At 56.8% G+C, this 20,817-nt stretch overlaps 2 protein-coding genes across 7 annotated transcripts; both read left to right on the top strand.

Annotated features, from left to right (window-relative positions):
• Positions 1-4,367: 4,367 nt before the first annotated feature.
• ZNF581 (zinc finger protein 581) lies at positions 4,368-20,816 on the top strand. Of its 5 annotated transcripts, none has more exons than XR_004297507.1 (4): positions 4,368-4,571; positions 5,852-8,391; positions 8,938-10,717; positions 11,774-11,851. XR_004297507.1 is itself a non-coding variant. In XM_032388189.1 (3 exons), the coding sequence occupies exons 2-3, from the start codon at positions 5,888-5,890 to the stop codon at positions 20,066-20,068; spliced, it is 663 nt and encodes a 220-aa protein (XP_032244080.1). In that variant the 5' UTR covers positions 4,493-4,571; positions 5,852-5,887; the 3' UTR covers positions 20,069-20,816. The 5 variants fall into 5 exon arrangements, 3 of the variants coding, with proteins under 3 accessions (XP_032244080.1, XP_032244081.1, XP_032244082.1); XR_004297508.1 differs by lacking the exon at positions 4,368-4,571 and having other exon boundaries at positions 5,881-5,967; positions 6,440-8,391; XM_032388189.1 differs by lacking the exons at positions 8,938-10,717; positions 11,774-11,851 and adding an exon at positions 19,486-20,816 and having other exon boundaries at positions 4,493-4,571; positions 5,852-5,967.
• ZNF580 (zinc finger protein 580) lies at positions 16,380-18,474 on the top strand. 2 transcript variants are annotated; one of them, XM_032388192.1, is made up of 2 exons: positions 16,380-16,504; positions 17,533-18,474. In XM_032388192.1, exon 2 carries the CDS (start codon positions 17,545-17,547, stop codon positions 18,061-18,063), a length of 519 nt encoding a protein of 172 aa, XP_032244083.1. In that variant the 5' UTR covers positions 16,380-16,504; positions 17,533-17,544; the 3' UTR covers positions 18,064-18,474. The 2 variants fall into 2 exon arrangements, with proteins under 2 accessions (XP_032244083.1, XP_032244084.1); XM_032388193.1 differs by lacking the exon at positions 16,380-16,504 and adding an exon at positions 16,664-16,762.
• Position 20,817: the final 1 nt, after the last annotated feature.

Genomic DNA, 20,817 nt, shown 5'->3' with positions numbered 1-20,817 from the left:
TATTGCATCTTAACTGATACACATACGGAGCATTTTATTTGCATTTATTTTATTATAAAGTATATAAGTGAGTATTCAGTAATATAAACTGCCCATACTCAGTAATAAACTTAAAATACACAACATTACAGATACAATCTAAATTGTGTACCCCTCCCCCATTCTCCCACCCTCCCCTGAGGTTAGATTTTGTATTTTCTGTTTATCATTCCCAGGCATGTCTTCCTTATTTTCCTACACATACGAAATATGATATTGTTCTGTGTGCTTTAAATTTTTTCTAATAAGGGGCGCCTGGGTGGCTCAATCATTTAAGTGTCTGCCTTCGGTTCAGGTCATGATCCAGGGTCTTGGGATCGAGCCCTGCGTTGTTCTCCCTGCTCAACGGGGAGTTGGCTTCTCCCTCTCCCTCTTCCCTTCCCCCCGCTCATGCTCTCTCTCTCAAGTAAATAAATAAAATCTTTAAAAAAATAATTTTTTTTCTAATAAATTAGGAGTGCCTGGTTGGCTCAGTCGGAAGACCGTGTAACATCTGATCTCGGGCTTGTGAGTTCAAGTCCCACATTGGGTGTGGAGATTATTATTATTATTATTATTTTAAGATTTTATTTATTTGACAGAGAGAGACACAGCGAGAGAGGGAACACAAGCAGGGGGAGTGGGAGAGGGAGAAGCAGGCTTCCCACTGAGTAGGGAGCCTGATGCAGGGCTCGATCCCAGGACCCTGGGATCATGACCTGAGCCGAAGGCAGACGCTTAACGACTGAGCCACCCAGGCGCCCCGGGTGTACAGATTATTAAAAAATAAATCAACTTAAAAATTTTTCTAATAAATGATACAATTTCAGTCTAATGTTCTCTTTTTTCTCCTCCCCTCTTTACATTTGTATACATCGATACATGTAGTCTAGTTACTGCTGATGTCAATGCTGGTGTGATATCCCACTGATGATAATGTCCCATTACATGTTTTCATTCTCCTATTGTTGGACATTGGGTTGGTTCCAAATTTTTATTATTACAAACAATACTGCCATGAGTATTCTTGCTCATGTCTCCTTGAACCCCAAAGAGAGCTTTTTCTATATTATATCACTGGAAGTTGAATTGCTGGATCAAAGTTTATTAACATCTTCAACTCCCATCTTTATTATTCGGTTGCTTTTCTAGTAACTCCACCACTTACTACCTGGGGGCTCTTGGGTAAATTATTTCTTTAAATATTTATTTATTTATTTTAGAGAGTAGGGGGAGGGGCAGAGGGAGAAGGAGAGAGAGAAACTTTAGCAAACTCCACGTTCAGCACTGAGTCTGTTGCAGGGCTCGATGACACTACCCTGAGATCATGACCTGAGCCAAAATTCAGAGTTGGATGCTCAACAGACTGAGGCACCCACACGCCCCTCTTGAGTAAATTATTTAACCACTCAGTGTCTCCAGTGCTTTCATGGGCCCTGGCATTTCTGCCTTCATGGGCCCCTTCATTTCAACAAATATATTTAAAATTATATTTTATGACTGTGTTGGTATAAAGATGAACATAAGCTAGGCTGGATTACATTCTTTTTTCTTCTGGTTTCAAAATTAAAATATTTTTCGTGGATAGGACGCCTGGGTGGCTCAGTGGGTTGGGCGACTGCCTTCGGCTCAGGTCATGATCCTGGAGTCCCGGGATCGAGTCCCACATCGGGCTCTCTGCTCAGCAGGGAGTCTGCTTCTCCCTCTGACCCTCCCCCCTCTCATGCTCTCTGTATCTCATTCTCTGTCTCAAATAAATAAATAAAATCTTGAAAAAAAATATTTTTCGTGGGCTCCTAAAAGTGTCATGAGCCCTAGGCACTGTATGTACCTGCTGTGTCTAATGAGAAAGGTGGCCCTCTGTTTTCTCATTTGTAAAGCAAAAATAATAGTACTTACTTAACAGGGTTAAGTGTTAGGTGCTATGATGATTCAATGAGCCATTATCTGTAAAGTGTAATGTAGGAACTATATATTAGCTATAATTATTATTGACTTACACATCCACCAGCATTGAATGGGAGCTCCTGTTGCTTAAAGTCTTTATTAATATTTGATAGTCAGACTTAAATCTTTGCCAATCTGATGGGTGTGACATGGTTTTTCATTGAGATTCCTTCTATTAAATGAGATAATTCACGATACTGCATCTAGCACAGAGCTCATCCTCTGTTCTCCTTTCTTGTGGGCTGGGTCTGTTTCATCTCTGCATCCTCAGAAGGCCTCAGTGAACGTTTGGTGAGTGAACGAACAAATTAATGAATGGATGAGTAGCTAAATTAATGGAGATATAGAAGAATTTGGGTATCAGAGCTAGAGACAACTATTTGTGGAGGAGACCATAGTTCAGTGGAGTGACCATAAACTTTCAAGCCAGACAAAACTGGGTTCAGAGCCATCTATCCACTTGCTATGCAACTTTGGGCAAGATGTGCCTTCTCAGTATCCAGCTGTCATGCACAAAGTGGGCAGCGCCATGCTGCTTGGGTGGGATTGTATTGAGAACACCACAGATGGAAAATGCTACAGGTCTAGTGCAATTCCTGGAAGTAACTGGTGCTCAATAGCTGTGGGTCCCTTGCCTTTTCCCCTGTTTGCCTGAGTCCTTCATGGCCTGGTACTACATTAATTGCATGTAGTACTCTATTGCATGATCTGATGCTAGAAGTCTGGTACGTGGAGCCACTATAAAATGGCAGAAAGAGTCCCGGGCTTGGAATCAGAAGATGTGGGGTCTAGTCTTGCTTCCTTCTGTCCCTCCTGTGAGCACATCACTTCTCCTTGCTGGGCTGGATCCCCTGCTTTTTAAATGAATTGGCTGTTAGGGTTACCATATGACCCAGAAATTCCACTCCTAGGGATGTACCCAAAGAAATGAAAATATTTGTTCACACAAAAATTTGTAAACAAATGCTTATAGCACCATTATTCATAATAGCCAAAGGTGGAAACAACCCAAATGTCCATCAATTCATGACTGGGTAAAAAAAAAAAAAAAAAAAAAGTAATATATATATTACGTGGATATATATGGATATATATTATCCATAAGATAGATTATTATTTTTTATTCCACAAAAAGGAATGAAGTGCTGATACATGCTACAACATGAATGAATCTTGAAAACATTATGCTCAGTGAGAGAAGCCAGACACAAAAACCCACATATTTTATTATTCCATTCATACAAGCTATCCAGAACAGGGAAATTTACAGAGACAGAAAGTAGAGGGACGCCTGGGTGGCTCATTCGGTTAAGCATCATCTTTCGGCTCAGGTTATGATCCCAGGGTCCTGGGATTTAGTCCCACATCGGGCTCCTTGCTCGGCGGGGAGCCTGCTTCTCCCTCTGCCTGCCGCTCCCCCTGCTTGTGCTCTCTCTCTCTCCCGGACAAATAAATAAATAAAATCTTAAAAAAAAAAAAGAAAAAGAAAAAGAAAGTAGATTTGTGGTTCCTTAAGGGCCAGAGGATGGGTGGACTGGGGTTGAGGGAATAGAGGAGTGATAGCTAGAGAGTACAAGATTTATTTTTGAAGTGATTAAAATGTTCTAAAATTGTGCTGATGGCTGCACATATCTGCAAATATACTAAAAACCACTGAATCATCAGTTAAATGGGTAAATTATATGGTATGTGAGTTATATCTCAATGAAGCTGCTAAAAAAAAAAAAGAATTAGCTGAACATGATCTTTTAGGATCAAACTGTAGATGACATTTAAACATAAGCCTGTAAGGTAGGTCTATGGATGTTCACTATGCAATTCTTCCATCTTTTCTCTATGGTTGTAAATTTCCATAATATAACATGGAGTTGAGGGAGCCTCTAGATAATATTTATTTATTGTTTTTTATTTATTTAAGTAATCTCTACACCCAATGTGGGGCTTGAACTCATGACCTCGAGATCAAGAGTTGCATGGTCTTCCCACTGAGCCAGGCAGGTGTCCCTTGAGCCTGTGGATGATTTTTAAAATCTGATTTTTAGGGGCACCTGGGTGGCTCAGTCAGTTAAGCATCTGCCTTTGGCTCAGGTCATGATCCCAGGGTCCTGGGATCGAGCCCCGCATCGGGCTCCCTGCTCAGCGGGGGGCTTGCTTCTCCCTCTCCGTCTGCCCCGCTTGTGCTCTCTCTCAGATAAATAAATAAAATCTAAAGAATAAATAAATAAATAAATAAATAAATAAATAGACAGACAGACAGACAGACAGACAACAATGAAACACGAGGCAGGAACCTCCTCTGAACACCGTGATCTTTCTGGGATCCCGGTTCCTCGGGGGCGGGGCCAAGCGGAAAGCGGACCCTTCCTCTCCGGGCCTCGCGTTTCCGGCCGGAGCCTTTTCCAGGAGGGCCTGCGCGGCGCACCGTCTTTCCAGGGTCTCTCTCTGGAGGTCGCGGTTCTTCCTTGCCCGGGCTTTCCGTACGAGCGCTCTCCCGGTGGGCGCCACTTCCGCCCAGCCGGACCAGAGAGGCCGCCCCAGCTCGGCTCGGAGCGGCGCGAGAGGCCGAAGGCCGGGATTGCGTTACTCCGAGAAATAGCCGACACCGTGTGAGCGGCGGGGGTGGGGGTGGGGGTGGGAACCATAGAGAGGGTGGCGGCGGATAGAGCAGCCAGGCTGGGAGGGAAACGAGAGGACGCGTGTGTGTACAAGGGCGGCAGGGAAGACCATAGAGAGGCCGGCGGAGGCTGGAAGGGCCGTGGTGGGCGGGGCGGAAGACAGGGGGTGTAGGGAAGGGGCTCGGCCTCCGAAGGCGCCGTAAAGCTGCGACCCGACCGACTCTCGGCTGCAGGGATGTTGGTGCTTTATCGGTGCCCGCGTGCCCTTGAGCAGTGAACTCCCTCTCTGAGCCTCAGTCTTCTTCCCTGCAAAACGGGAATGGTTGTGTGTTACCTCGCGGGGTGACTGAATAAAAGCAGGTGTGAAGGCGCCGAGCGGAATAACGCCTTTGCACGGACCCCGGACCGCGCGGGCTGCTGCTGGTGGTATTCTCCGGGGTGAATTCCTCTCTGCAGCGCTGAGATTCTCCAGGGCATTGCAGTCTGCCCATGGAGCACGAACAGCGAGAACTTAGGGTTCCCTGTGCATCGCTCTTGCCATCTCGATGTGCACCACCGCTTGCTCGGACCTCATTCTTTCTCATGCTTGCATTTCAGCACCAGCCCCCTCCCTCGTCCCTCGGCTTCCACCAGCCGCCAACACAGGCCTTTCTGAAGCTTTCCTCCAGAAAGCATCCTCTGACTCCTGCCGACCTCCAGGTTCTCCCCAGGCTTCTCGCTTGCTGACCTCAGGCCACTAGTTTCAGAGGAATCCCAAAGCCCTCACATGGTAGAGTCCCTGCCTAGCTCAAAACCCTCCCAAGACGGTGCAGCTTATAGTCCAAGTGCCTGGGGCTAGGACCTGTTGATGTCTCCAGCCAGTGACCCTGCCTGCGTGCTTTATGCGTTGTCACTCTGAAGGACAAGTAGTTCTCCAGGCTTGTTCAGTCCTGGCTGAGTAATAGTGCGTGGAATGGATACACCACATAGGATTCATCCACTTCTCAAACACCGGTGGACATCGGGTTTCTCTCCACGTTTTCGCTCTTACGAATAATGCTGCTCTGAACGTTCATGCCTAAGGTTTTGTATCAACGTGTGTTTTCAGTTTTGTTGAGTATCTACCTGCAAATGGAATTGCTGGGTCACATGGTAAATTTTCATCTTTAATGTTTTGAGGAGACACACCATTTTTTTATTCCCACCAGCAATGTCTGAGGGTTCCAGTTTTCCCTGCATCCTCATCAAGCTCTGGTGTGTCTTTGGGTTCACCCAACGGCCTTTTCCTTCAGGTCCTGCAGCACCTCCCACTTGGACTTGAACTACGCATGACCTCTGGAAGCACCCACCTCATCCATCCAGCTTCTTTTTCTTGCCCTTTGTACCACAGCTGCTTCCTAGATTCTTGGTAAGTGCGTTAAGTTGGGGGATGTAGATGGGACAGTGTCTGAACATATTCACTATCAGAGACTCAGGTGCTAGGATGAAGACTGTGTGTATGTGCCTGATTTGCTGTTTGCACAGACTGAATGCTTATGGCTCCCCCCTCCCCACATTCATATGTTGGAACCTAATCCCCAATGTGTTGGTATTAGGAGACGGGGCCTTTGGGAATTGATTAGGTCATGAGGGTGGAGGCTTCATGAATGGGTTTAGTGCTCTTATAAAAGAGACTCCAGAGACTTCCTCGCCCCTTCCATGTGAGGAGAGTGCTGTCTGTGAATTTGGACACTGAATCTGCCGGCATCTTGACCATAGCCTTCCCAGCCTCCCAAACTGTGAGAAGTACATTTCTCCCACCCCGGATCTGGTGTTCTCTGACGGCAGTCCAGTGGACTGGGAATGTTGTGTAACGTGAGCACGTTGTGCGGCTTTTCCAGACCTTGGTTTCTTCAGCCTGCCAAGCCTCCTCCATGGCCATCGAGAGAGATCCCTCCACTTAAAAATGGGCCAGATGTTTCAGAACAGAAGCTATTAAAGTGGCCGGTGAACACAGGCAGATGTGCTCAGCATCACTGGGCATCAGGAAGGTATGAAATGAGATACACTTCCCACCCGCCAGGCTGAGAGTAAAGACTTTCAGGATCAAGTGTTGGGGAGGGTGTGAAGCGGCTGGAACCTACGTACACTGCTGACGGTATGCAAATTGCTGCAGCCACTTAGAAGACCATTAATACACGCTAAGACTAAGCGGACACGTACCCCAGGTCCCAGCACTTCCATTCCCAGATGCACACTCATAAGAAGTGTGTCGTTATATCCACCAAATGACATGTATGAGAATACTCCTAGTAGCCTTGTTCATAATAGACCAAAACTCAAAACAAATGTCCGTCAGCAGTTAGAAAGAAAAGAGAAGGAAATTGTGGGATAGCCATACAACGGAACCTACACAGCAATGGGAAAAAACAAACAAACAAATGAACTGTTGAAAACAACAGCATGGCTGACATACGTTGAGTGAAAGAAGTCAGGCGTGAAAAAGTACTTAAAAAAAATATAACTATATTTTTATGAGGTTTAAAAGCAAGCCAGAGTAGTCTTTGGAGTTGAAATCAGAAAACGTGGTTACCCTTCCTCGGGGTTAATGACCGACTAGAAGCATTCGGGGGAGCTCTCCGGGGTGCTGTTATATTGCTCTGTGTATATGTAAAAATTCACTGGTCTGTTACTTTGTGTAATTTACATCTTATATAAAAAAACCCCGAACAATGGTGGCCTCTATACGACAAATGGGGAAACTGAGTCACCAAGGGAGAATGGTGTCACACAATGCTTCTCAGATTCACCTGGAGAGACTTTGGGGTCTGAGCGTTCGGAGACTATATTGGAACCCTGTCATTTCTAAGCTGCTTCATTAAAATCTGAAGTTTGCTACAAAATCCTGATGGAATGCTTAATCCTTCCAGAGAATTAGCATGGAGTCTGGCTTCAGCCTTCCGGTTTTTCCTTGGCAGCACGCTCAGCCAGCGTGTAGATGGCCAGCCAGACCGACCACTCTGCTGGAGGATCCACCCGTCTGCCTCGCACTCGGGACTCCTTCCCCGAGGCAGCTCTCTTTTCAGCCTTTCTAGTTTCGCCCCTTAACTTTCAGGGGCCACAGAACAGTTTCCCTAAAATGAACATAATGGGCTGAGAAATTGTCGAGTCCCAGCTCTGGTTGCCGTCCTGGCTCTGGTGTCCACCTGTGTGGCCGACATTTCACTGAACCTCTCTGGGCTTCACTTGTCTCCGAAAAACGGTAGGGCTAGTTTGAGACACTAAAGGACCTTCTCCTTTGAAATCCCTGTCTCCCCTACATAAGATTCTTTAGTGATGCTTTGGGTCTCCTGATGGTCATCTCCGCCCCCCCGCACCTCTCCCAGGTGCTTAGGTGGGGTGACAGTTCAATATTTTGGTCTCTGTCGCCCCCACGAGGCCCAGAGGAGAGCTCTTTGCTGCAGCAGGTGTCCGATAAAAATAAGATTTGTCACCTCTGAAGGGAAGGAAGGCACAGACTACTTCGGTCTGGTTTGTTCACTCTTTCATCCCCGGAAGATGCCACGAAGGAGACGCTTAACAAGTATTTGTTGAAGGAGTGAAGGAATGAGATTCGGCTCAGTGGAACAAAAGGCTCTTGGAACCATTCCTTTGATGGCGTGTGTTTACGCCCGGAAGCCTTTCACGCGAACGCCCCCCCCTTCCTTTCCGGTCGGAGTGGCTGGCCCCGTTAGGGCTCCCAGGAGATCCAGACCCGCACGGACAGTAGGCCGTGTCCGGAGTGGGGATCCGGAAGCGTCAGGACCCTGCGCCGAGAGGGAGGGCTCTGCAGAGAGTCTGGGGCGAGGCTCCGGTGGGCATCCAGGGGGATGGGAGGGAGCGAGGGTCGGACGACCGTCGGGGACACGGACGGGGCAGACACCGGCGCGGCCGTGGGGATGGGGGACGGAGGGCGGGGGTGGGACGCCGGTCGTCAGAGGGGAGGCACCTCTGAGAGGTGCAGATGCTCGTTTGGAGCGCGGGGAGTCCCAGGAGGGAGGGAGGAGTGCATCCTCCCCGCGGGGCGTTTGGAAGACAAGAGGGAGGCCAGCATCGTAAAGGAAAGTGCGGGGGTTGTGCGGATTCCGGGGAGTGTAAGAGGACCGCAGTGCACACCAGGAGGAATGGGTTGATAGATGCTAGAGGCCCGTGTGAACCCTGGGAGCATGGAGCAGCGGTAAAGTCAGCAAGTCCAGCGTGTGGCACAGGGGCCATGGAAACCGCCCCTGCCCCTTGTCCAGACGGGGGGGGGGATGGTTAAGGAGTAGAGAGTGGAGGATGACATGGGTATGCTGAGATTGGGGGGGTTGCAGGGAGGGCCTTTGGTCACCACAGCTCTCCCTGCTTTCACTTAAGGCAGGTTTTTCTCCTTGAGCTGCTCGTCTGGATTCAAGGATGCCCATGGCTTTGTTTTCATCAATGGAGGCTTCTCCTATCCCCAGCGAATACCCTTCCCCCGCGTTTGCCCCTCCTCCTCTCTTTGGGCCTTCAGGCTCATTTCCTGCCCTGGGTCAAGGCCGGACCTGCTCAGTGCCCAGAGGGACATACCATACACCTACAGACCCACGATGGGAGTGGAGAAGCCTGATGACAGCCTGCAAGACAAGGGAGCTTCGTCCCCCCCGGTTTACAGCTGTCCTAAGTGCCTGCAGGTCTTCCAGAATGCTTTCTGTCCCAAGGCACATGGCCTGTCCCACTTGGATGTCCAGCACAGCATCTTTGAGGCTCGTGCCAAGGCTTCAGGCAATCCAGCCAACCCCGCGGGCTTCCTGTAGGTGTTGCTCAGCACATCCTGGCGCATTAGGGCAAACTGAGTCTCTTACTGATATGGACACAAAGCTGATGCGTTTAGTGAACAGTGTGCTGGGAACGTTTCCCCAGCTCTCCAGTGTGGAGCTTGGCTCTGGCATGTGGACAGGCGGCATCCGTTTCTGGGCTGTTGTATCCCAGCCTGAATGATCTCCAACCTCGAGGTGCACTGCAGGCCTACGGGTGGCGGGGAAATCGGGAGGAAGTAATGAAAAAGATGCCCTCACCTCCTAAGGGGATTAATGATCTTTTCCCCTTGAGCCTCCCCCAAGAGGCAGGGACCTTGGGTTTAAACTCTGCACGGGGTGGGATTTATGACTGGGGAGTTCACTCTCTGGCTTCAGTCCTCCCTGTGTAACCCAGGAACGAATTCTCTCCTCCCTGTCAGCACCAGATGGCAATAATTTGCCAAACCTGCTAAGGCATCTAGCTTCCTGCCTTGTTCTTGTTTCTTCCTCTGCATTTTAAAACTGGGAAAGTCGTGGGACGCATCCCAAACCAGGCCAAGTCGGTCACCTGTTCTGGCCTCACTTGGGCCCCCGTGCTCCAGTGGTCACTTACTTACTGGCTGTGGTGGGGTGCTCTGCACATGTCCTACTGTGGCTGTAGGAGGCAGCTCAGGTTGATGCAGAGGGAGAGGGGCCGACTCCCACCGGGCCGTGCATGCGCCTGCAGAGTGTGTGAGCACGCTCTCCCTCAGCCGGCGTGGGTCTCACATTTGGGATTCTGGCCCTGAGTGTGCGGTCCCTGCAGAAAGACCTCCGCGCGTTCCAGCAGCCCCAGCCAGCGCTGGCTGACCCCCCCGGGGTGGGCTGCCGCTGCCGACCTCTCCGGCAGCTGGCCCAGCAGATCCTGCTGGATTCCTCAGGGAGGGGCCTCCTGGCCGGCTGTGGAGTTGGAGGCCAAGGGTTCAGCTGTGCTCTGGATCTGGGGATCAGTTCCCTCCAGGACTGCAGCCCACGGAGGGACTGGCGGCGCGGTTCCTGGCCCTGGGCCACTGACCGCCTGTCTCTGGCCTCTGATTCACCACCGGCACTCTGTCTTCCTGCCCTGTGATGTATTACGTGTCAAGGCCGGGGTTTCCTCTGCTGTCGCAGGGCGGGAATCGTCCGGCCCTCTGGCTTTGCTGTGTGGCCACAGAGGAATGGCCAGCCCCTTCTGATTTTGGTTGCGGTCTGTCCCCTGCGACGCCGGAACCGTTGTTTGGGGGTGTTCGTTTCCCGTCGGGGCGGGTTTCCGGGGCGGCGTCCGGCCACAGTGGCGTCAGGGCCGAGCGCGGGGCTGCGCGGGGCGGCCCGTGGAGGTGACCGCATGGCGCTGGGCGCCCCGAGGTAGGCCTGCCCCGGCCCTTCCTGCCTAGGTCCCCGTCCAGGTCCCGGCCCCTCGGCTGCCCCGCCTGCCCCGGCGCACCCCTGGCGGCCGCGGACCCTTCCCGGCGGCCGGGGTGCACATGCGCAGGGAGGAGGCCCACGGGCCGGACCCCAGCCGCCCCCCCGACCCCAGCCTGTCCGCAAGAGGATCCCAGCTTTCCCCCGCTCCCGGGGCTTCGCTGGCCCGCAGTGATCCGGGAGCTCCCAGTGATCCGGGCCCGCAAGAGGAGCCCAGCACCCCCCTCCCCGGGGGGCTTTACTGTCCCCCAGTGAGCCGGGCCTGCAAGAGGAGCCCAGGCCCTCCCCTCCGGGGCTTCGCTGGCCCCCAGTGATCCGGGAGCTCCCAGTGATCCGGCTCCCAGTGATCTGCGCCCGCAAGAGGAGCCCAGCAACCCCCCCCAGGGGGCTTCGCTGGCCCCCCGTGATCCAGGCCCGCAAGAGGAGCCCAGTCCCCCCCTCCCCGGGGCTTCGCTGGCCCCAAGTGATCCAGGAGCTCCCAGTGATCCGGGCCCGCAAGAGGAGCCCAGCCCCCCCCCCCCCCCGGGGCTTCGCTGGCCCCCAGTGATCCGGGAGCTCCCAGTGATCCGGCAGCTCCCAGTGATCTGGGCCCGCAAGAGGAGCCCAGCAACCCCCCCCGGGGGGCTTCGCTGGCCCCCAATGATCCAGGCCCGCAAGAGGAGCCCAGCCCCCCCCTTCCCGGGGCTTCCCTGGCCCCAAGTGATCCAGGAGCTCCCAGTGATCCGGGCCTGCAAGAGGAGCCCAGCACCCCCCCCCCGGGGGGGGCTTCCCTGGCCCCCAATGATCTGGGCCTGCAAGAGGAGCCTGGCCCCCCCCATCCCCGGGGCTTCGCTGGCCCCCAGTGATCCGGGAGCTCCCAGTGATCCGGCAGCTCCCAGTGATCTGGGCCCGCAAGAGGAGCCCAGCAACCCCCCCCGGGGGGCTTCGCTGGCCCCCAATGATCCAGGCCCGCAAGAGGAGCCCAGCCCCCCCCCATCTCAACCCCCCGCTGGCCCCCAGTGATCCCGGCCCACGAGAGCGGCGCGCACCCGGGAGCCACGGCATCGCCCACTCAGAGCGCGCGTGGAGCCTGCAAGCGCTGCAGTGAGGCCGCGCTTCGTTGGTGCACTGGCCCGGCTGGGTGGCCCCCGCCGGCCAGCTCTGTCCTGGAGTCCGAAGGATGCCCAGCGCCTGACCCAGCACGTGCAGGCTGAAGGGAACTTGCTGGACGGCGGAGAGGCCACGGAGACTCCATAGAATCTCCTGTTTTGGGTACAGATGGCAGAGGCCCTGCTCTTACTTGCTGTGTGACCGGAGCCTCCGTCTCCCTGGTCCGGAAGAGGGAATGGCTTGGGGTTCCCAGCCAACTCTGGTCCGGGGTGAGAGGTGGGAGCTCTTGTTGGATCCCTGGCTGCCGCAGCTGCTTTCCATAGCCCGGGATGGACGGCTGTGCCATTCTGTAACTCCGTTCCCACCTGTAGGTGGATGGAAGGGTACCTGAGGACCGCAGCTGAGCCACGAGTGTGCGGTGCCGCCCACAGGCAGCACGTACTGCTTCCTTCCTTACTTTCCCCAACTCACGGGGCTTCTACGACAGGCTCTAACCAATGTGAGTTTTGATTCTTAAGTTGTTGGGGTGGAGGTGAAACCCAAACTTTGTGGGAACGTTTCCTTTGTGGGTGTGAGTTCTTGGCGAGAGCTTTCTTAGGCACACCTCCCTCTGCTTGGGAGCTTGGAGCCCTCAGGAACTCACTGATGCATCCACTTACTGAAGAGAGTAGGATGGCTGAGCCAAGGCTTGGAGGAGTGAGTGGGAGCAGGAGGTGTGGCATTGTTAGGATCCCGCCCAATGGAGCAGTGCGGGCTTGGGCCACACGAGGGACTTGGGGTGTGGGACTGAGTGGCCCCAAGGGCAGGGGGCTTGGAGACTGAGAACCCCTGCGAGGGAGGTTTGGGGAGACCTGGGATGGGGTGCAGAGAGGAGGGCAGGAAGCCTGGTGAGTGGATTACTAAGACCCAGGTTGACCCAGACGCACAGGCTTGGCAATCACTTCGTTCCCCAAAGGGGAGAAGGGCTTGTTGCATGGGAATGCAAGGTCGTGTGGAGTGAACGGTGGGCGTTGAGAGGAGAGTGGTCCAGAACAGTTCCTGACGGAGGCAGGCTCGGGCTGCAGGCTGTGGAGGGAAGCGAGGGTGCTGGAGCGGGGGGACCCTGGCTTTGATACTGTCCCTGCAGCTCGGGCTGCAGGCTGGGGAGCGGATGCAAGCCTCTCGCCCTCCCTGAGGCCCAGGGGAGTGCCTGCCTCACTGGCTTACTGAGAGGCTGTGTGAACTGAAGGCTGGGGACATGAGTAATCGGTCACAGATGAAGCTGGAGAGATTGCTGAGGGCCACGGGGTGGGAATACCAGACGGCCAGTGTGAGCAGAGGCACAGTGATCCAAAATCTCACATGTGGCCGACTGGTCAGGGTGGCTGGGGCAGACGGTGAGAGGCCTGGCGTGCCAGGCTGAGCCGGGGGAGGATCCTTCAGGAGCTGGTGAGTGGGGCATACAGGAGGCGCATAGCCAGCCTGAAAACACAGGAGCCTTTGCACCTAGAGCCATGTAAGTTCAAGGTCTCGTCAGGGGCTGCAAGGTGCTGTGTGAGGTGAGGGGTGCGGTCTGGCTCTGGGGAGCTGAGGAAGGGGGGCAGGCGAGAATGAGGACATCCAAGGTTCTGGACTCGAGTGAATGTGGGGGCTTCATCATGATCATGTCCCAGGAGAGAAGCAGGGGTTTTTATGGGGGGGGGGTAGAGAATGCTTCACTTTTGGATTGGGTGATTGAAAACATTCATTCATTCATTCACTCATTTATTCAACCAAAATTGAATGGAGCCCCTACCCCCTGCCAAGACCTTGGCTAGGTTCTGAGATACAATGTCAACCAAGACAGAACTCTCTGCCTTTGTGGAGTGGGAAAGGCAGACAGGAGAAGAGTAAATTGATAAATAAGCCAGGCCACCACGGACTGCCCTATGGGATGTTGAAAGAGAGAGAACAGAATGAGGAGGCAGAGCAGGGTGTCACCTGCTTGACCTCAAACACAGTCAGCAAAGCTTCAGTGATGAAATACTGTCCGAGCGGAGACCTGAGTGGTCAGAAAGGGTCCATCCTGCTGAGGGGCTAGAGGCAATACTCCAGAGAGAGGGAAGAGCAAACAGAGGCCCTGGAGGATGGGAGAGGTTGGGGGGCAGCACTGTGCTCGATGGGTTTCTGGGCTTTATTCTAAGTGCAGTGCGGAGGGGTTTTAAGTCCGGACATGACATGATTCCGTGGGTTTAAAAAAAAATACATCGCTGCAATATCGCCATAAAGAGAAAGTACTGGAGGAGGCAGAGGGTGGGGGGCAGACCGTGGTTTGCACAGCGGTTGCCCAGGGCAGGTTGGGGGGAAGTGTGAGGTGGTCACCAGCTCCGGCTGAAGCTGGTGCTGTCCTGAGGAGGTGTGACCCCAGGCCAATCACATGATCTCTCCCAGCTTCAGTTACCTCATCCATAAAAGGGATTGTCATGACCCCTACCTCGAAGGTCTGCCCTGAGGATGCAACACGCTTAGCAATGCAGCTCTCATGGATGCAGGTAGTTATACGGTTCTGAAACGCAAGAAAGGGATCTAGGAAGACTCATTGGGTAGTTGTGTGGACCAGAATCTGTGTTGCCCTGGGGGACACTTGGAATGTCTGCTGTCACAAGGGGGCGGTGGGGATGAGAGGGCATCTACAGGCATCTGGATGATACCCTACAATGTAGAGGACAGCCATCCCCCACACCAAAGAATGATCCAGCTCCAAAATATCAGTAGTGCCGGAGCTGAGAAACCCTGGTGTAGACAGACAGTGTAGTTGCCCTATAAAGGAGGCATGTCCTCTGTTCACCAGTCCCCCTTCTCCCTACTGCCCGGTGAGGACAGTGCTGTCTCATAGCAACAGAATGTGAGCCACACTAAAAAAAAAAAAAAAAAAAAAAAGGGTGAACGAGGTGACATCAATTTTAGTAAGATGCCTTACTTACCCCAGTATATCCAAAGCATTACCATTTCAAAATGTAATCAATATAAAAGTCATTCATGAAAAAGTCGTTACTCTTTTCTTGTAAAACTAAGTCTTCAGAATCCGTGGGGCGTCTTGCATTTACAGCATATCTCAGTTCAGACCAGACACATGTCAAGAACCGAGGGGCCACACGTGGCTGTTCTGGGCAGTACAATTCTAGAGGATCTTTAATTTTAGCCCAATTCCACAGATGTTAGGGAGGTTTCTGGAAGGTTTTCGGAAGAATGCTTTCTCAGCTCCAGCTTATTGCCACATCTAGAAATTGTTTTCCAGCTGTGTCTGGGATTTTGAATTTGTGTATTGTCTGGCTTCTTAAATATTGCCCAGTGAAACACTGAAATGTAGCATATGGTCCCAACCAGATACAACTCTGAGTCCTTTCTGGCCTGCGGGCCTCCAGGTTGAGGGTGGTGGGAGCTGTCCCAAACCACAGGCAGCCACTAGCCACGTGTGGCCATTTAGATTTACCTTAAGAGAAACAGCATTTAAAATTCAGGTCCTCAGGCCGCAGTAGCCACACTGGGCTGGTCACCGCAGACAGTTCTTTCTGGTAGCTCAGTGGGATGCAGCTCTGGCCGCCCCCCGCCTCCGCCGGGGCCTGGGGCTGCGCGCCACAGTAACGCCCTTTCTCTCCCTGCGCTCTGCGCTCCCGCCGCCCCCACCCGCGAGCTGCTGCCGCCCCCTCTCCGGCCGGTCCGGGCGGCGCGCTCCCCGCCACGCCATTCCCTGCTCTGACTGTTCCGGGCGTGGCTGCGAGATGCGCAGCGGGCGCCCAAGTGCGGCTCCCCGTGTAGCTGCCGCGCCGCTGCGCGTCGCACCTGCCACCCGGCGCGGCCTGTGGGTGGACCCACTTGCACCGAGCACTGCCTTGGTTTCCCCCTGCGCACCGCGCTCTGTGCCGGGCACCATCAAGGCGCGGCCGCCGCGCCTCCTCTGGCCGCAACTTCCCATCAGCCCGACGCGAAGAGCCACGCTTCCCACCTCCACATCCAGCAATGTCTGGCCTTCTGTGGGCCTCGGTCTCCCCGTGCGCCCAGTGGGGAACGCCACAGCGCCCCATCTCTGTGACGGGGGACGCCTGGCCTTCTGTGGGCCTTGGTTTCCCCGAGTGCCCGGCCGACAGAACCATCCCCGCTCCCGCCCTCCGCACTGCCGAGCAGGGGAGCAGGCGGAGCAGGCGGAGCAGGCGGGACGGTCCAGCCTCAACTGCACAAACCTGGGCGCGCCCCTTCCGTGAGGCGCGTCCGGCAAACACGGACCGCCTAGCCCGTTTATTAATGGATGTGTCGCGGCGCCCGAACAGCTCCTGTCGGGAGCGGAGGGGAGCGGGAGCGGGGGCAGGGCTCTCACTGTGCCGCCGGCGCCCGCGCCCTCCGCCCGCACCGCCGGGGCTCAAGGGAAGCGGACCGTGGGAGCGGCCCGCTCCGGGACAGCGGAACCTTCGTTGCGGCGTGAGCGTTTCCGGACGGTGCCCTTTTCCAGCGACGCCGCCGCCCCTCGCGCCCCCGCGCCCGCGCCCCCCGCGCCCGCGTCCCCGGCGCCGCCGGCCCGGAGCTCCCGGAAGTCTCGGTCCCGCCGCCGCCGGCACTCGCGAGGGGAAGCCCGGGCCGCCCGGGACCTCGGCCCGCTCCTCCGGTCCCGAGAGGCCGCCGCATCGGGTACGGGGGCCGGGACGGAGGGAGGAGCCTGGCTCCGGGACGGCGCGAGGCCGGGCCGGGCTGGGGGAGGGGCGGGCGCCGCGGGGGTGGGGTGGGGTGGGGGTGGGGCCCGGCGCGGTGGGAGCCGGGCGGGGGACGGGCCGGAGGGGGAGAGGGGCCCTGAGGGTGCAGCGAGAAGGGGGACGGGGGGACCCCGGGCGCTGGGGTTGCAGAAGGAGGCGGCACACGGGAGCTGGCTGGAGGGATGGAGAAACAGAGGTGCCAGATGCACAGAGGGGAGGGAGGGGGCTCCGGGGCCCGGAGCGGCTGACGGGGAGCGGGACGAGGCCCCTGAGGGGCACAGACAGAAGGAAGAAGGATGTCGGTGACTTGAGCCTAGGGGCGGGGGAGACGGGGCACCCCTGGGGGGCATTTAGCTGGTAGCAGGGCCCGGTGTGCGCTGCGCAGAAGCAGCCCTGAGGCGTCCCAGGGATGTGTGCGTGAAATCCAGACAATGGGTCCGCTAGGCGAGGGGGAGGGTGAGACGTGGAGATGTTAAGTGCAGGGTCGGAATAGGGGAGCCCGGAGTGAAAACTGGCGTTCCGAGGGCGTACCCAGAAGGGAATCCGAGCGAGGCTACGATGTGTGCAGAGATGGGGCGGCCTCCCAGGGAACGAGGCTGCTGTGCTGGCCCCGGGGGGAGAGGGTGCCACCCGCGCTGGGCCTGGGAAGCCGAGGAAGCGAGCGACCCGTTAGGAACAAGCTGTAGAGGGAGGAACCAGACTTGCCGACTGGCAGGCTGTGGGGGAGTTGGGGGATAGGAAAGGCGCAGGATGGGGACCTCCGGCCTGGCCTGGGGCTGAGAGGGAGCCGCGGGAGGAAAGGCAGGCAGGGGGTGTCCTGGGAGCGGCGCCGCCTGGCCTAGAGGCGGTTTCTCTTTTGCAGGAGAGGTGGGTCAGTGGTACAGAGAGCCTAACGAGCAGTGGTAATGGGGACACTCTCCCCCAGGAAGTCGCGATTTTAATTTCTCCCCCCTCCACTGCTCGCAGCTGACACCCCAGATGCTGCTGCTGCCGCCTCGGCCACCCCACCCTCGGTCCTCCTCTCCAGAGGCCATGGACCCACCGCCCCCCAAGGCTCCCCCTTTCCCCAAGACGGAAGGCCCTTCCTCCACTCCATCCTCGGCGGCAGGGCCCCGGCCCCCGCGGCTGGGCCGCCACCTGCTCATCGACGCCAACGGGGTGCCCTACACATACACGGTGCAGCTGGAGGAGGAGCCCCGGGGCCCGCCCCAGCGCGAGGCAGCGCCGGGAGAACCCGGGCCGCGCAAGGGCTACAGCTGCCCGGAGTGCGCTCGCGTCTTTGCCAGCCCTCTGCGGCTGCAGAGCCACCGCGTGTCGCACTCGGACCTCAAGCCCTTCACGTGCGGCGCCTGCGGCAAGGCCTTCAAGCGCTCCAGCCACCTGTCGCGACACCGCGCCACGCACCGCGCGCGCGCAGGCCCGCCGCACACCTGCCCGCTGTGCCCACGCCGCTTCCAGGACGCCGCGGAGCTGGCGCAGCACGTGCGCCTGCACTGAGTTCCAGACCCTCGGGGCCTCGCGAGCCACACAGCGTCCCTCCCACGCGCGCTCCCAGCCTTACCCGGGGCCTCCGTTTCTCCACCCGCCCAAAGGGAGAAACGCCAGCCCTTCCTCACCTTCCTTCTAGCTGTGTGATGTAGACCAAGCCGTTGCCCCTCCCTGGGCCTGGGAGCCAGTCTCGGAGCTGGGTTCCGGCCCGGCTGTGCTGCGCGAGCCTTTGCAGGTGACAACGTCTCCGAGCCTTGGTTTTCTGCTCCGAAGTGGTGAACGGTTGTGTGCGCGGAAGATTTGACAAAAGAGCACGGCGCGGTCTGGCTCGTTTCTGTATCTCCCCCTTTCCACCCACAGCCCTCACCCCTTACTCAATAAACATTCCGCACTCCACTTCAGGGCTTTGATTTGCGTGTGTGTGTGTTGGGGTGCGCAACGGGCTGGGAGGGGGCAGCCAGGACCGTGAGCACCTGGGAACCTTCCTCTCGGCGTGTGTTTCTGGCCGGATCCGTTTCCCGAAGGCCCGGGCGCCCCGCCCCCACCTTCCTCCCCGGACCCTCTTCTCCGCGCCCCGGTCCGCTCTCCTGTTACCGGTGCCACCAGCTCCCGGGGGACACCCGGAGGCGCTCGTCCCGCCACCACCTGCGAGCACGGGGGTAGCCCGGGGCCGTTCCGGAGTCGCCCGGACCCGAGAGGCTGCTGCACCGGGTACGGGGGCCGGGAGGCGGGAGGGAGCGGGGAGCGGGCCGCGAGAGGGGCGGGGCCGGGAGCGGGTACCTGTGCGCTGGGCGGGGAGGGGCCGCTGTGGGGGCTCGGGAGGGCACCGCCCAGAACTCGCGGGGCCGACGCCCTAGAGCGCTAGGACCCAGAAAGAACTTGGGGAGGGTGAGCTGGATGGGCGTGGACGAGAGAGAACCTGGAGGTAGCCGGGCTAGGAGGGGGGCGCAGGGCTGTTCAGGGAGGTTGTTGGATGGAGGGTCAGGACCTGCGGGTCTTAACGTGGCAGCCCGTTGGAGAAGGCTCGGGCAAACATGGAAGGGGTAGACCAGGCTTCTGGGTGGAGTAATAGGATGGGGCGACACCCAGACCCGGGTCAGGGGCGTGGAGAGCCGAGAGAGAGACCTGCAGGTCTAGGGGGTGGGGCCTGGAGAGGCCCTGCGGGTGGCCAGAGTAGAGGGGCGCCCAGGCACCTGAGGAGGGTGCGAAGAAGGAGGATAGAGCGGGGTCCCGGGTGCGCCTGTGCTTACAGTGGGTGATGGAACGGGGGGCAGGGGAAGGACCCTAGAAGCTTTACAGAAGGCCACAGAGTCCGGGGACGGAGGCTGGGGGATGCACAGGTCGTGGGCAGCGTACACGGAGGGTAAGGAACGAGCTCGTGCAGCCAGCTTCCCTCCTTTACCTAACCTCACCCTCTCTCCCGTCCACCAGGCCTCAGCCACCCCTCCGGATGCTGGTGCTGCCCTCCGCAGAGGCCATGGAGGCCCCGCCCTCTCGGACAGGCAGGTCTCCCGAACCCGGACCTTCCTCCTCCACAGGACCTCCCCAGACTTCCTCGTCTCCGAGGCCCAACCACTACCTGCTTATTGACACCCAGGGCATCCCATACACCGTGCTGGTGGACCAGGAGTCTCAGAGAGAGCCTGGGGCAGACGGGGCATCAGCTCAGAAAAAGTGCTACAGCTGCCCTGTGTGCTCCCGGGTCTTCGAGTACATGTCCTACCTGCAGCGACACAGCATCACCCACTCGGAGGTGAAGCCCTTCGAGTGTGACACCTGTGGGAAGGCATTCAAGCGGGCCAGCCACCTGGCTCGGCACCACTCCATCCACCGGGCTGGCGGTGGGCGACCCCATGGCTGTCCGCTCTGCCCTCGCCGCTTCCGTGAGGCCGGTGAGCTGGCCCAGCACAGCCGGGTCCACTCGGGAGAGCGCCCATTTCAGTGCCCCCACTGCCCACGCCGATTTATGGAGCAGAACACGCTGCAAAAGCATACTCGGTGGAAGCATCCATGAGCCAGGCTGCGGGGTACCCCAGGTGCCATGGGGTTCTGGGGGGAGCCTGGACTCCTGTCGCCCTCGGACACCAGGCCAGTGCCGAAGGCTGGGTTGCAGCCCTGGACGCAGACACACCTCCTGCAAAGGCCAAGCCCTGCCTGAAGGGGGAGCTCATGAGTAGCCTTCGTGTCTTGGAGATAAGCCGGAGACAAGACGTTCACATTCACAGAGTGGAGCCCTCCAGCTTTCGGCTGAGCCCTGACTGGAGGTGTGGGGGAGAGTGCTATGGGTGGAAATTCTCCAGCCTGAAAGATGGGGTTGGGAGCCATCAAGAATCTGCACCAGCTTCCCGAGGCCTCCATGTTGATGCTGGGGGACGGGGCCCCTGACCTGCCTCCCAGCCCCCAGCCAGGGCCTGAGACTGGACACCCAATAAACACCTTTCCCATTTTGAGCACTTGAGATTTGTTTTTGGGGACAGCGGCTTGGCCAGCCTGCTGCCCAACAGGGAGATTCAGCAAGTGCCTGGCCCACCTCTTTTTGGGCAGAAGAACAAATCAGCCATTTCTTCTCCCCAGAGAGGGAAAGAGCTTCCCACTGTCTGACCTCAAATAACAGGAACAGCGCCCTGATCTTGAGCTTAGACTATGGCCAGGTGTTGCGCTGAGCACCTTGCATGGGTCATACCTGTGCAAAATGCTTGGCTTGCCTGGCATGGGATGGGAAGGTTGGCCTTCCGCACTGGGGTGCACTGGGGTCAATCCTAG

Source organism: Phoca vitulina, unplaced genomic scaffold (genome assembly GCF_004348235.1).
Source record: "Phoca vitulina isolate PV1807 unplaced genomic scaffold, GSC_HSeal_1.0 scaffold52, whole genome shotgun sequence".
Classification (NCBI taxonomy): Eukaryota; Metazoa; Chordata; class Mammalia; order Carnivora; family Phocidae; genus Phoca; species Phoca vitulina.
Note: the sequence above shows the minus strand (reverse complement) of the source record. Positions and strands in the feature narration are given on the sequence as shown.

Bases quoted from the DNA above. Each gene is read 5' to 3' on its own strand.
- ZNF581 (XM_032388189.1), top strand. From the start codon at position 5,888: ATGACCTCTGGAAGCACCCACCTCATCCATCCAGCTTCTTTTTCTTGC. The intron at 5,968-19,485 runs GTAAGTGCGTTA...CCCGTCCACCAG, and splicing joins AGCTGCTTCCTAGATTCTTG to GCCTCAGCCACCCCTCCGGA.
- ZNF580 (XM_032388192.1), top strand. From the start codon at position 17,545: ATGCTGCTGCTGCCGCCTCGGCCACCCCACCCTCGGTCCTCCTCTCCA.